The 15,000-nt window shown below is 40.0% G+C and overlaps 1 protein-coding gene across 2 annotated transcripts in view; it reads left to right on the forward strand.

The window, feature by feature from the left end:
• Window positions 1-15,000, forward strand: part of pik3r5 (phosphoinositide-3-kinase, regulatory subunit 5) — a 61,214-nt gene that overhangs the window by 39,179 nt on the left and 7,035 nt on the right. For both annotated transcript variants that reach the window (XM_061911136.1, XM_061911127.1), the window contains exons 6-13: window positions 2,490-2,559; window positions 2,679-2,853; window positions 4,224-4,392; window positions 4,501-4,569; window positions 6,907-7,532; window positions 14,034-14,159; window positions 14,242-14,373; window positions 14,451-14,544. In XM_061911136.1, the coding sequence (XP_061767120.1) occupies window positions 2,490-2,559; window positions 2,679-2,853; window positions 4,224-4,392; window positions 4,501-4,569; window positions 6,907-7,532; window positions 14,034-14,159; window positions 14,242-14,373; window positions 14,451-14,544 (1,461 nt within the window). The remainder of the gene's footprint in view (window positions 1-2,489; window positions 2,560-2,678; window positions 2,854-4,223; window positions 4,393-4,500; window positions 4,570-6,906; window positions 7,533-14,033; window positions 14,160-14,241; window positions 14,374-14,450; window positions 14,545-15,000) is intronic.

Raw genomic sequence — 15,000 nt, forward strand, 5'->3', positions numbered from 1 at the left:
TGATATTTACATCAGAAAGCTGCAAATAGGAAAGAGGCATTCAATTTTTTTTTATTTAAATTGTATTTAATTTACCTTTGATATTTTTAAATTATTATAATTGTTATTATTATTTGAAAATCAATTTTGCATGTCACTATAAAGTTATACAAGCCTTGCTCGTTCAATATTCAATGCAAAACTTGTTTGGGTCCCTATTAAAAGGTTAATTTGTTCAACCTTGGCTTTGTTCAGTTTAAAATTTTGGCCCACTCTGTATTTGAGTGTGACACCCCTGGTCTAGAGCTTGGCGGAGTAACAATGTTATGCTCTTCCATATCAGTAGATGGCAGCCGGTAGTTAATTGCTTTGTAGATGTCGGAACATGGTATGTCATGATCCCAATATGCAAAAAAGAGAAAAAGCCACCAAAATAGGAGCGCAAGCAAGAACTAAAACCTTACACACAGGAAAACAGCCAAAAACTCAAAATAAGTCACGGCGTGATGTGACAGGTGGTGACAGTACACCTACTTTGAGACAAGAGCTATATTGATGCATGGCTGGTTATGGTTTGAATTCATATCCAACAATTGCGACAACGACTTTTTACTGTCAACGGAGTCTAGTTTTTTTTTTAATAATATCTGCTGGTGGTGTGCCTCCGGATTTTTTCAACGCGAAAAATGTGCCTCGGCTCAAAAAAGGTTGAAAAACACTGCTCTAACGCTATGAATTTCCACTTTAAAAAAAAACAAAAACACTGTGGCAAGTGTGTGTGATAATGTTATGTTTTCAATGCAGTATGTCTGCCATGTTTGCAGAGTTGCAACACGTTGCTAATAAAAGCAATTGTCTTGTTCCAATAATCCTATTAATTATGTAAAATTAGGGCTGTCATCAAACAATTAGACTACAGTATTTTTGGGGATTATAAATCGCAGTTTTTTTCATAATTTGGCCGGGGGTGCGATTTATACTGTGGAGCGACTTATGTGTGAAATTATTAACACATTACGGTAAAATATCAAATAATATTTATCTCATTCACGTAAGAGACTAAGTGTGTATATCAGCAATCGTCACACACACACACACACACACACACACACACACACACACACACACACACACGCACACACACACACACACACACACACGTCAACCAATAAAAATTCGGAGGGGGGCGGGTCATGGCAGAAGTGCATTGTGAAAAAAAAGATGCTGCCTGCTACTACTTCCGTACCTATGAAAATTGATCATTTCAACATTGGCGGTAACTTATTAAAACTTAGAAGAGCTGAACAAAAATGTCACCAAAAAGGAAATCATATACTGCAGGTTACAGGCTGGAAGTAGTGAAATATGCAGCAGAAAACAGCAATGCCACTACTGCTATTCATTCTGTTGTTCACTATTCCTTATTTATTTTAAATTGCCTTTCAAATGTCTATTCTTGGTGTTAGATTTTATCAAATAAATTTCCCTAAAAAATGCGATTTATACTCCAGTGGGATTTATGTTTTTTTTTTCCTTCTTTATTGTGCATTTTCGGCCGGTGCAATTTATAATCCGGAGCGACTTATAATACAAAAAATACGGTATTTATCGTGAGTAATCGCATTGTTTACAATTAACAGTCCCTGAGGATGGTTTAACTCAACAACTTACAATTCGGTAAGCAGGCATACTTGCCAACCCTCCCGATTTTCCCTGGAGACTCCCGAATTTCAGTGCCCCTCCCGAAAATCTCCCAGGGCAACCATTCTCCCGAATTTTTCCCGATTTCCACCCAGACAACAATATTGGTGGCGTGACCTAAAGGCACTACATTTAGCGTCCTCTAAAACCTGTCGACATGTCCGCTTTTCCTCCGCACAAAAAACGTGCTGGCCCAGTCACATACTATATGCGGCTTTTACACACACACAAGTGAATGCAACAGCCATACAGGTCACACAGAGGGTGGCCGTATAAACAACTTTAACACTGTTACAAATATGCGCCACACTGTGAACACACACCAAACAAGAATGACAAACACATTTTGGGAGAACATCCGCACCGTAACACAACCAAAACACAACAGAACAAATACCCGAAAACCCTTGCAACACTAACTCTTACGGAAAGCTACAATATGTATTACTATTACCAAAACACAACCAACCCCGCCCACCTCAACCCCACCAACCCCATTTTCCCGCATTCATAGGTCTCAAGGTTTGCAAGTATGTAAGCAGGTAGAAAATTTTTTTTTTTTCGAAAAGCCATGGCTGAAAATCCATGGAAAACAATGATTTTTGTTTTGAGACATTCATTTTCACGTCCTAGTCTTTGGTCTTTCTTAGGCTCAGTATTCGTGCTGCAACTCTTCATTCTATTCTGATGTTTTTACTGCAATTCCTCTGACTTGAATTGTGCTAATAGTTTTTGTTGGCTTTGATCAGAACAGTAGTCACGCTGAATATTTCATATAATTTTTTTTTATTTTTTATATCTCCTTAAAGGCATTTCCTTTCAGAGAATGGTGAGAGAAGAACAGGACTTGAACACGACTGATGAGTTTACCAAGACCTTGTACGTCCATGTGATGCAGTTACTCACATTCATACGCTCGATTCCTTGGAAATAAAGAAGCCCCTTTGTTATACTGAACGGGTGCTGTTTATTCACTTCTACCCACCTCATCTTTGCAGGACGGTGCTGCTGATGAACCCGAGCGAGCTACCGCCGGACTTCCTCTCGGTGGCCGAGCAGCTCTGTTGCAGTCAGCACTCCGAGAAAGAAACCTTCATCACTCTGATCAAACACGCCTTCCAGTCGGCGCTTGGCACCAAGTACCCAGTCTGCAGCATCCATGCAGTCCTGCAGGTGTGTTGGCGTTGGCTCGCATGGTTGAAGATGTGCAGGAAAAGTCCTAAAAGCCAGTAGTATAAGTATAACAAACTGTTAAAATCCTGTCTAATTGCAAAATGTCCTACTTTACTTTGTAAAAAAAATATTTGACAAGAGATTGTCTATAACAGGGGTCACCAACCTTTTTGAAACCAAGAGCTACTTTTTGGGTACTGATTAATGCAAAGTGCTACCAGTTTGATACACATTTAAATAAATTGCCACAAATAGCCAATTTGCTCAATTACCTTTAATAATTAAATCTATCCATAGAAAAAAATGGGTATTTCTGTCTGTCATTCCGTCGTACATTTTTTTCCTTTTACGGAAGGTTTTTTGTAGAGAATAAATGATGAAAAAAACACTTAATTGAACGGTTTAAAAGAGAAGACATGAAAAAAAATGAAAATTTAATTTTGAAACATAGTTTATCTTCAATTTCGACTCTTTAAAATTCAAAATTCAACCGAAAAAAATTAAGAGAAAAACTAGCTAATTCGAATCTTTTGGAAAAAATAAAAAAAATTATTTATGGAACATTATTAGTAATTTTTCCTGATGAAGATTAATTTTAGAATTTTGATGACATATTTTAAATAGGTTAAAAACCAATCTGTACTTTGTTAGAATATATAACAAATTGGACCAAGCTATATTTCTAACAAAGACAAATCATTATTTCTTCTAGATTTTCCAGGACAAAAATTTTAAAAGAAATTCAAAAGACTTTGAAATAAGATTTAAATTTGATTTACAGATTTTCTAGATTTGCCAGAATATTTTTTTGAATTTTAATCATAGTAAGTTTGAAGAAATATTTCACAAATATTCTTCGGCGAAAAAACAGAAGCTAAAATGAAGAATTAAATTAAAATATATTTTTTATTCTTTACAATAAAAAAAATAAATTTACTTGAACATTGATTTAAATTGTCAGGAAAGAAGAAGAAGGAATTTAAAAGGTAAAAAGGTATGTATATTTAAAAATCCTAAAATCATTTTTCAGCTTGTATTTTTTTCTCTAAAATTGTCTTTCTGAAAGTTAGAAGAAGCAAAGTAAAAATAATAAAATAATTTATTTAAACATGTGAAGACCAAGTCATATTTTCTTGGATTTTCAAATTCTATTTGAGTTTTGTTTCTCTTAGAATTAAAAATGTCGAGCAAAGCGAGACCAGCTTGCTAGTAAATAAATACAATTTAAAAAATAGAGGCAGCTCACTGGTAAGTGCTGTTATTTGAGCTATTTTTGGAACAGGCCAGAGGGCTACTGATCTGGTCCTTACGGGCACCGCGTTGGTCTATAACAACATGTTCATTTAACTTTATATGAATGACCTGTGCAGGGAAAAAGTGTGGATGAACTGGAGGAGATCTTCTCTGTGGTCCGGGGTGTCTTTGAGGCAGCTGCAGCCATGCTTGATCCTCTGCAGGGCCGCAGTCACATGATGCAAGAACTGGAAGCACTGAGGGAAAGACTAAGCATCTCTTCTTCCAACAGAAGAAATTCCGATGGTAAAAATGACTTCTTCATAGAAAGTGCACCAACAAAGAAAGTGCATTATATTAAAATAGATTTTAGAAATACCCAATGTTGCTGATTCTATCCATGTTGATCTTCAGGAATGCTCCAGACTCTACCGATCCCTACAGCCAAGTGTCTCATGTTTCACTGGGAAAAAGACAACTTTGGTAAAGTAAAGTATTTAGCGTTCAACTGAATATTTGCAAAAGCATACCTGAATCAATGCCGTACATTCTCAGGCCCCTTCTACACTAAGCTGGTTATCCAGGGTGTTGCTTTGTGTGCAGGTTCTTAGATTAAGTTTAACTTATATGAACAATATCCAGTGTTGTGGTATTTCAAACAATTGGAATCCAGTGTGTTGTGAGCATACTCGCCAACCCTCCCAGATTTTCCGGGAGACTCCCGAAATTCAGCGCTTCTCCCGAAAACCTCCCGGGACAAATGTTCTCCCGAAAATTTCCCGAAATTCAGGCGGAGCTGGATGCCACGCCCCTTCCAGCTCCATGCAGACCTGAGTGACGTGTATAAAGAGCGTGTCTGCCGAATGACGTTATAACTGTAGAATGATCGAGGGCGAGTTCATGGTTTCTTATGCGGGTTTATTGTTAGGCAGTTTCATTAACGTCCTCCCAGCGCAGTAACAACACACAACAACAGAATTCACGTTTATGTCTACCGTAAGGCAGTTCGTCTGCCGTAAACAGCATGTGACACTCTTACACATGACCATACTGCCCTCTACTGTACATGCACCACAACACCGCCAGGCAACTTCAACTCTTAATCCTCCTCCATTCACATCCCATCTCCCCGGATTGTAAACTACCTAATGTATATAATCAAATGTATTTCTAATGTATATACTTGTTCTTATGCTATCTGAACTCATTATGTTCTCTGCTCGCTGTACAGATCCTACTAAGTAAGACCTACACTGTTTCAATGTCCATCTCTCTGTTGATGCAATTGTTGATGACTGAAGTACTGATTCCAACCAAAGCTCCTCATCACACCCCCGGATTATAAATAATTTAATGTATATACTATGATGATTAACTTGTGTGGTGACTGTATTATGCTGATAGTATATATGTGTACCATGAATTGATTAACGTGGACTCCGACTCAAACAAGTAGAAAAAGTTATTGTGGTGTTACCATTTAGTGGTCAATTGTACGGAATTTGTACTGAACTGTGCAATCTACTAATAAAAGTTTCAATCAATCATGCATATGTGACAATAACATCTACGGCTTTTAGAAAGTGCAGTGCACAACTGCACACACAACAGCTGTAAATATACTCCTTCCCTCTTAACCATGCCGCCAACCACGCCCCCCACCCCGGAGCCGGAGATTCAAGAGATAGACGGCGCACTTACCCGTGTAAAAAACTATCCAGGGAGGGGAACCTTATGATTTACCTGCGCGGCTTGGAGACCCTGAGAGTAACAAGCAGTAGAAAATGGGTGGATGGGTTAATGTGGCTCAAACGATGTTTAGGCTAAATATTTTTTTGTTTAAGGAGTAGTGTAGACATAGCCTCAGAAAGTGTTGGGTTTTCAAACCACTCAAGAGAGTAAAAAATTTAATCCCACTTTTGCCATCATAAAACTTTTAGACAGAGGTAATTATAGAGTTAATTGCCATGTCAAGACACAAATGGGTAAATGGTTGTCAACATGAAAACAATACAATTATTTGGGGTCGGCGTGGCGCAGTGGCAGAGTGGCCGTCCGCCACCCGAAGGTCCCTGGTTCAATCCCCACCTAGTACCAACCTTGTCACGTCCGTTGTGTCCTGAGCAAGACACTTAACCCTTGCTCCTGATGGGTGCTGGTTAGCGCCTTGCATGGCAGCTCCCTCCATCAGTGTGTGAATGTGTGTGTGAATGGGTAAATGTGGAAGTAGTGTCAAAGCGCTTTGAGTACCTTGAAGGTAGAAAAGCGCTATACAAGTACAACCCATTTATCATTTATTTATTTTGTTTTTAGCATTTCATGCAAGCTGGGTTTTTTTACCCAATCATGGCACCCACTTGTTTTCAATTGGCCTGTTCACCCGTGGGATGTTCCAAATTAGATTTTGATGAGCATTCCTCAACATTCTCAGTCTTTTTTGCCACCTGTGCCAGCTTTTTTGAAACATGTTGCAGGCATCAAATTCCAAATTAGCCAATATTTGCAAAAAATACAAAGTTTACCTGTTCGAGCATTAAGTATCTTGTCTTTGCAGTCTATTCAATTGAATATAGGTTGAAAAGGATTTGCAAAACATTGTATTCTGTTTTTATTTACGTTTTACACAATGTGCCAAATTCACTGGTTTTGGGTTTTGTACTAGCTTCTCTTATGGCTTACTAATCGGAAAAAAAATCTGATAAAAATGTAAAATAACTATGTAAATGAGATTACAAGGAATTGTTAATAAATCCTATGCAATAATAATATCAGTCTGTTTGTTGATTACTTGTGCAACTGATGTCATTTTCATACCCTTAGATGTCCTGAATAACCTTCTGGAGGATGATGCTGAGACCATCACCACAAGCGGGCCCGCAAAGGAGGACGAGGACGAAGTGGACTTAGAGGACGACGAGGGACACGACACCTTGTCCCAAGCCTCGGAGTCTTACGCTCCCTCCTTCAACTCCGGCGTAGACAGTGACTTTTTCGAAGACTCGGATGACTCCATCAGCTCGCCAAAGTCCGCCAGGTCTCCCGCCCGGCTCAGCCAGCACTTGTACCGACTCCTCCGGAAGCCCAAAAGGTCGTTGTACCGCGCCAAAAGTTTAGGAAACGCGGAGACCAAAGACTTCATGGTGGTGCGAGAGATTCGCTCCAACTCGCTGCCCCACCACGTGCAGCTGCGGAGTCCCGAGCCCTTCTCGGGTCAGACCGTCAGACAGGTGTGCTTCAGGAGGAGGCCCATCTTGAGCACCGACGAGGACGGTACCAACACGACGCTGAGGGTGGTGGTGTTCGGCGCCGATCGCGTCGCCGGCAAGGTGGCGCGGGCCTACAATAGCCTGAGACAAAAGGAGTGCGCGTGTCCACGACTCAGCAAAGCCTTCAAGCTTCAGTTCTACTTTGTGCCCGTCAAGAGGGACTTGGCATCAGGACAAACTGTAAGTAGGACACTCAAATACATCATATAAAGTGCTACTTTCCGAGAGACGTCATCAGGGAAATAAAGTGCGGACCATTTTGGCACCTTTCAGGAGATAATGGCAACATCTATAAGACCAGGGGTCCCCAAACTATGGCCCGCGGGCCAGATACGGCCCGCCAGCGTCCAAAATCCGGCCCACGGGTTGGCCTGAATAAAAAAATACAAAACATTAATTTATTATTATTTTTTATTATCATTATTTTTTTAATCTGTCCTTTCTAGCCCATCCATCAATCCATTTTCTACTGCTTGTTACTCTCAGGGTCTCCTAGCCACGCAGGCAAATCTTATTGTCTAAAAATGCAATTTCCCATCGATAACATGAAGTCATCACGTGCACGCTCTTCCAGTCAATTAGTGCATGAGGGAAAAAAATGGCAAAATCGTTGGGGCAATGTAATATAGACTCCGAGTGTAGAGTTTTTAAACATCAGTGGACATGTGTATATATATATATATATATATATATATATATATATTTTTTTATATACAGTGGGGCAAAAAAGTATTTAGCCAGCCACCGATTGTGCAAGTTCTCCCACTTAAAATGAGGACAGAGGTCTGTAATTTTCATCATAGGTACACTTTAACTGTGAGAGACAGAATGTGGAAAAAAAATCCAGGAATTCACATTGTAGGAATTTTAAAGAATGTATTTGTAAATTATGGTGGAAAATAAGTATTTGGTCAACCATTCAAAGCGCTCACTGATGGAAGGAGGTTTTGGCTCAAAATCTCAGGATACATGGCCCCATTCATTCTTTCCTTAACACGGATCAATCGTCCTGTCCCCTTAGCAGAAAAACAGCCCCAAAGCATGATGTTTCCACCCCCATGCTTCACAGTAGGTATAGTGTTCTTGGGATGCAACTCAGTATTCTTCTTCCTCCAAACACGACGAGTTGAGTTTATACCAAAAAGTTCTATTTTGGTTTCATCTGACCACATGACATTCTCCCAATCCTCTGCTGTATCAGCCATGTATCCATTTTGGTATAAACTCAACTGGTCGTGTTTGGAGGAAGAAGAATACTGTGTTGCATCCCAAGAACACCATACCTACTGTGAAGCATGGGGGTGGAAACATCATGCTTTGGGGCTGTTTTTCTGCTAAGGGGACAGGACGATTGATCCGTGTTAAGGAGAGAATGAAGTTGGGCCATGTATTGTGAGATTTTGAGCCAAAACCTCCTTCCATCAGTGAGAGCTTTGAATGGTTGACCAAAGACTTATTTTCCACCATCAATTACAAATAAATTCTTTAAAATTCCTACAACATTAATTCCTGGATGTATTTTCCACATTCTGTCTCTCACAGTTGAAGTGTACCTGTGATGAAAATTACAGACCTCTGTCATCATTTTAAGTGGGAGAACTTGCACAATCGGTGGCTGACTAAATGGTTTTTTGCCCCACTGTGTATATATATATGTATGTGTATATATATATATATATATATACATATATATATATATATATATATATGTATATATATATATATATATATGTATGTATGTATATATATATATATATATGTATATATATATGTATATATATATATATATATATATATATATATATATATATATATATATATATATATATATATATATATAATATTGCCTGGCCTCTGGCCAAATTCTTTGTAACCCAATGCGGTTCCCAGTCAAAAAGTTTGGGGACCCTGGTGTAGACCATAGAACAGGCCAGGGCAATTATTTTGACTCGGGGGCCAAATTAGAGAAAAAAAAAACATGTTTGGGGGCCAGTATATCTATTTTTAGGAACACTAATACAAAACCTCACAATAATGTCTGGTTGAATGCTAAAAACATTATAACAGACCGCCTTAAAAACGAAATGGAATTTTACATTTTCTTACTGAATTATACACCCAGAATTTACATGAAAATAAAGAATGTGGGATTAACAATATAAATAACTATGAATGATGAAACACTGAATATTGACATGTGAACGTCACACCCCATCTCCATCAACATATTTACAATCAAGCAAAACACAACAAAAATGCAACAAACAATATGAACAACAAAATATGAACGCAAAGGGTAGAACAAGCCCACCTACAATCTGATATTTGTGATATATCACTAAGCTTTAGAACTTTGTTGTAAAAATGTCCTTCCACGTCTGTCCCTGACACCTACATTTCAGGCTGGCCGCTCTGGAAACACTCTGTGGAAACACTCCCCACCCACACTGTTTGGTGCCTCGTCTGAGCTGCTGTGACTTACAATACCATAGTAACTAATTAGATTACCATAGTAACTAAGTAGATTACCATAGTAATTACTATACCATTATCAGTATTTTCCTGAGGGAACTCTCCTGAAGGAATCAATAAATGAATATCTATATATCATGCAAAAGCGCAGCTTTGGACCATTGAAATACTTTGTAAAGTTCAAGACTTACGGTCATTAGAATACATCACTGCACATCATAATGGCAGCTACAGTTTCCATCTAAAAAAATTATTTGAGAATGTCCGGGTGGCCAGATTGAAAAGCTTAACGGGCCGCTTGCGGCCCCCGGGCCTTAATTTGCCCAGGTCTGCCAGAGAATATATGGTGACCATGTTGGGTTCCAAAAGGTTCCAAACTCTCCTGCTCTCCTCACACAATGCAAAAACAGGCATGTTCAGTTAATTAGAGAGTAAATCAGTGTGTACTATATCTTACCCCTCAACCAACCTCAGCTGGGATAGGCTCCAGCTGGTACGGACTGTCCATGGGCAGTTTCCTCGTAGGGCCAATGGAAGGACGTTAATCTTTTGACACACCTTGCCTTAATAAATGTATGCTAACCCTGTCTGCAGCTGCATGTCCTCAGGTTGGACATACAGGATTAATCGCAGATATCATTTTTCATCATTAAAAAGTGTACCCAGACGGATAATTTTCAAATTTTTAATACCACGACTGGACAATTAGTTTGCTTTAATAAAATGTGTTTTAAACAGCTCACATAAAATGGACATAAAAATGACATTAAAAAAAAACGTGCCATGTAGTGTATTGGTTTGTTGCCAAATTTTGTATTTTTTAGACATTCAGAATAGGTATCCCTGCTTTAGGAGCACTTGTATCTAGAGGAGGAGCTACATTATGTTCAGATCGCAGTTTCATGCATTAATAACACAAAATTATGGTTTGATTGCGAAAGATGTTTTGTAATGTAATCTGTAATAATTCTACCTGAATAAATGTCGCATGCCAATGTCTCTCAACCTTCAATAAATTGCAGTATTTAGCTTACTAAACATTTCATAACTGAGGAACATGTGATAAATGAAAATACACTATTTGATCCAGCAAGAAAAAAAATTCCCCCATTTTCCTCAACTGATGTATCAGCATTTATTTCGGTGCAAATATCACAGATTTAATTACAAAACATCTTTGACAAAGCATAATCGTAATCTAAGACATTTCTATTTTCTTAATGTAGTTAAGACCTGAGACCTGAGGACATGCAGCTGCAGACCCATGAGACATGATGGACCACTAAAAAAAAGCTTGTAAAACATCAAAGCAATTTACGTGATATTTTAAAGCAGACATGCTCCTAGCCCTTTCCTGCTCTGTCCCTGTTAAAGGACCTGTTTGCAACTTTCCCACAGTTATATTGTTCAAACCAAAATACCACCAACTAGCTATGTTACCGATAATGCCTGAACAGAACATAAATATAGACATTTTTTAAATGTCAATATTTTTCACAATTACTAATTATGCTGATTAAAAATCACTTGTCGGTCCAATGAATTTGTTTGGCATTCAGGCTTGACACTTTGTTTCGTATACAAGTAGAGTGAGCGTATGCGCACACACAAAAGCAGTCCCTGAGAGCAAATCGAAAAATTTGCAGTCTTGTTGTTACCATAGACGAGTCGTTCTCAAAGTTTTTTCTCCAAATACCACTATAATGACCAACATGACTAAAGTGTAGCGTAGTAGGCCTACGTTTTCATTAAAAACTATTATATTAATTTTTTTTTAGCTAAAGTAATACAACACACAGTTTGAACAGTAACACTGTGTTTGAATATAGGAAAATAAAACACTGTAACTAATTAATTAACCAGATAAGATTATGAAGATTTACCTGAGTGTGAATGTGTGGCATACCACTAGATGGAGCCAGTGTACCACTAGTGGTACACATACCACAGTTTGAGAATCCCTACAATAGACCACACACATTCAAAAATAGCAAACATTTGCTTTCCAAAATGCTTTCATTAGCTGAAAACGCAGAAAGTTAATGCCTTGCACTTGTTACATATAGACGTAGTCACATGATCATGTCCTAAAAGCCACAAGAGTGCAGGATACAATGCTAGGAACTAGGGCTGTCAAAAATAATGCAATTATTATTAATTATAACTTTAACAGCACTGATTTTTTTGACACGTGATTAACTTGCAGCCGTCTTTTTTGGCCCTTGGACCATTCCATCCATCCATCCATCTTCTTCCGCTTACCCGGGGTCGGGTCGCGGGGGCAACAGCCTAAGCAGGGAAACTCAGACTTCCCTCTCCCCAGCCACTTCGTCTAGCTCTTCCCGGGGGATCCCGAGGCGTTCCCAGGCCAGCCGGGAGACATAGTCTTCCCAAAGTGCCCTGGGTCTTCCATGTGGGCTTCTACCGGTTGGACGTGCCCTAAACACCTCCCTAGGGAGGCGTTCGGGTGGCATCCTGACCAGATGCCAGAACCACCTCATCTGGCTCCTCTCGATGTGAAGGAGCAGAAGCTTTACTTTGAGTTCCTCCCGAATGACAGAGCTGCTCACCCTATCTCTAAGGGAGAGCCCCGCCACACGGCGGAGGAAACTCATTTCGGCCGCTTGTACCCGTGATCTTATCCTTTTGGTCATGACCCAAAGCTCATGACCATAGGTGAGGATGGGAACGTAGATCGACCGGTAAGTTGAGAGCTTTGCCTTCCGGCTCAGCTCCTTCTTCACCGCAACGGATTGGTACAACGTCCGCATTACTGAAGACGCCGCACCGATCCGCCTGTCGATCTCACGATCCACTCTTCCCTCACTCGTGAACAAAACTCCTAGGTACTTGAACTCCTCCACTTGGGGCAGGGTCTCCTCCCCAACCCGGAGTTGGCATTCCACCCTTTTCCGGGCGAGAACCATGGACTCGGACTTGGAGGTGCTGATTCTCATTCCGGTCGCTTAACACTCGGCTGCGAACCGATCCAGTGAGAGCTGAAGATCCCGGTCAGATGAAGCCATCATCATCTGCAAAAAGCAGAGATCTAATCCTGCGGTCACCAAACCGGAACCCCTATACGCTTTGACTGCGCCTAGAAATTCTGTCCATAAAAGTTATGAACAGAATCGGTGACAAAGGACAGCCTTGGCGGAGTCCAACCCTCACTGGAAATGTGTTCGACTTACTGCCGGCAATGCGGACCAAGCTCTGGCACTTGGTCCGTTCCATAGTGTAAAAAAATGTGCCTGCGTCCACTAGTTACTGATGAGCCACTAACGGGAAAATTAATGAGCAGAAATGCACAAAGAAAGGGGTACATTTTGGAAATATCAGGTCCAAAGCCCGGGCAATACAAAACTATTTATCGTCGTGAGACGTCTTTACCGGAGCAAATGTTTGCTGCCCCGATGGTAGATGGAGCTTTACTTCTGTGTTTGGATTACAGTTAAATTGTATTGATAACATAAAAATGGAGATTGCTACTGATGATAAGATGATAAGCAAGAAGTTGAGAGGAAAATTTTTTTATTGGAAAGAGCTAGGTCAGTCATCAAAACATGTCAGGACACCTTCTCAAACCATCATGTCACAAAAAAGCGCTTTAGGCTTTATATTCGGTTTAACTACATTAACAATATAAACCCTTACCCTCCGGTCTCTGTCCTTTGCCTCAGCTGCAAGGTTAGAGTACTGCAGCTTCTTGAGTTCATACACTTCTTCGGTGGCATCCTCCCACGGAGCTGTCAGTTCAATGTTATAGACAATATGGCACGTTTCAGACCATAGGACAAGCTTGCCAGAAACTTGTGTACGGCAACCAAAAGCGGCTTATTGCAGTGAAACTTGCCAAGGGACAAAATATTAACATTGCTGTATGTATACCTTTGACCAAGCAGATTTGGTCACATTCTCAGTAGACCCATAATAAATTCATAAAAGAACCAAACTTCATGAATGTTTTTTGTGACCAACAAGTCTGTGCTCCAATCACTCTATTACAAAAAGAGTTGTAGAAATTATTGGGAACTCAAGACAGCAATGACATTATGTTCTTTACATGTGTATGTAAACTTTTGACGACGACTCTATGTGGACATTTTTAGCAACATCATAAAACTTCAACTGTTTGAGTGACATTGTGAAATAAATCTTTTATGCGTACTAAATAAACACTTTTTGTTTTGTTTTTGTTTGTCCTTGCAGGATATCAGTCGTGCTGGGACAGAAGACAGCACCAATGACATCGCCCATCTCCTGGGGATGTTGGATCCTTGGTATGAAAGAAACACTCTCAGCCTCCTGAACTTACCAGCCAATGTGGTCTGTCAGGTAGAGTCAACTTCTAAGCAGCCTGATCCAGTACGGAACTCCAGTTAAGGTCCGGTCACTAAGTTGTCGTTTGCTTCTGCAGCAAACCTCAAAAACCGAGTCGGAGTCGTACGACAGTTCGTACCAGCAGCGTCTGCCCATTCTTGCCGACCTGGTCCTGTACTACTGTCGTTTTGCCACACGGCCGGCTCTGATCCAGCTCTACCAAGCCGAGGTTGGAAACAAAACACACATTTTTCAGTCGATTTGGGATGCATTCGGGGTAATCTGTTCACTATCACCCCTCTGTAGTTGACGTTAGCCGGCGGAGAGAGGAGGACGGATGTGTTTGTGCATTCCCTGGAGTTGGGTCACACCGCAGGAACTCGGGCCATTAAGGCTATGGGTGAGTGTCAGCCAATTAAATCTTATATCCTATCATTTCCATGCGCTGTATTTAGGGATCGGTACATTTCGCATTCGAACCAGTACAGTGCCAATTCCCGTTACCTCAGAATCTATACAAGTACTCAACGATACAACATTTTTGGTACTTTTGTGTGTGTTCATATGTTGAAAAAATGTCAATTGTTTAGTCATAAAATATTTTATTGTACTATTCAGTTGTTTTCTTACACTTCTGAGTCTCATTTGCAAGTATTATACAGTGACTTTACATCGAGTTGCAATTCCAAGACATTAGATGGCAGTTGTGTATAGGCTATGGCAGAGTCATGTATAAAGACAGTATGACCAACTAGGTTTCAGACCGTGGTAGGTCAAAAACCACTCACGTGACTGCAAGGCGCCATATTTGCTTCCAACTTTGACTGGCCACAGCTAGAGCTACTGTAGTTGTATG

The sequence above is a fragment of the Nerophis ophidion genome, linkage group LG01 (assembly GCF_033978795.1).
Source record: "Nerophis ophidion isolate RoL-2023_Sa linkage group LG01, RoL_Noph_v1.0, whole genome shotgun sequence".
NCBI classification, from domain to species: domain Eukaryota; kingdom Metazoa; phylum Chordata; class Actinopteri; order Syngnathiformes; family Syngnathidae; genus Nerophis; species Nerophis ophidion.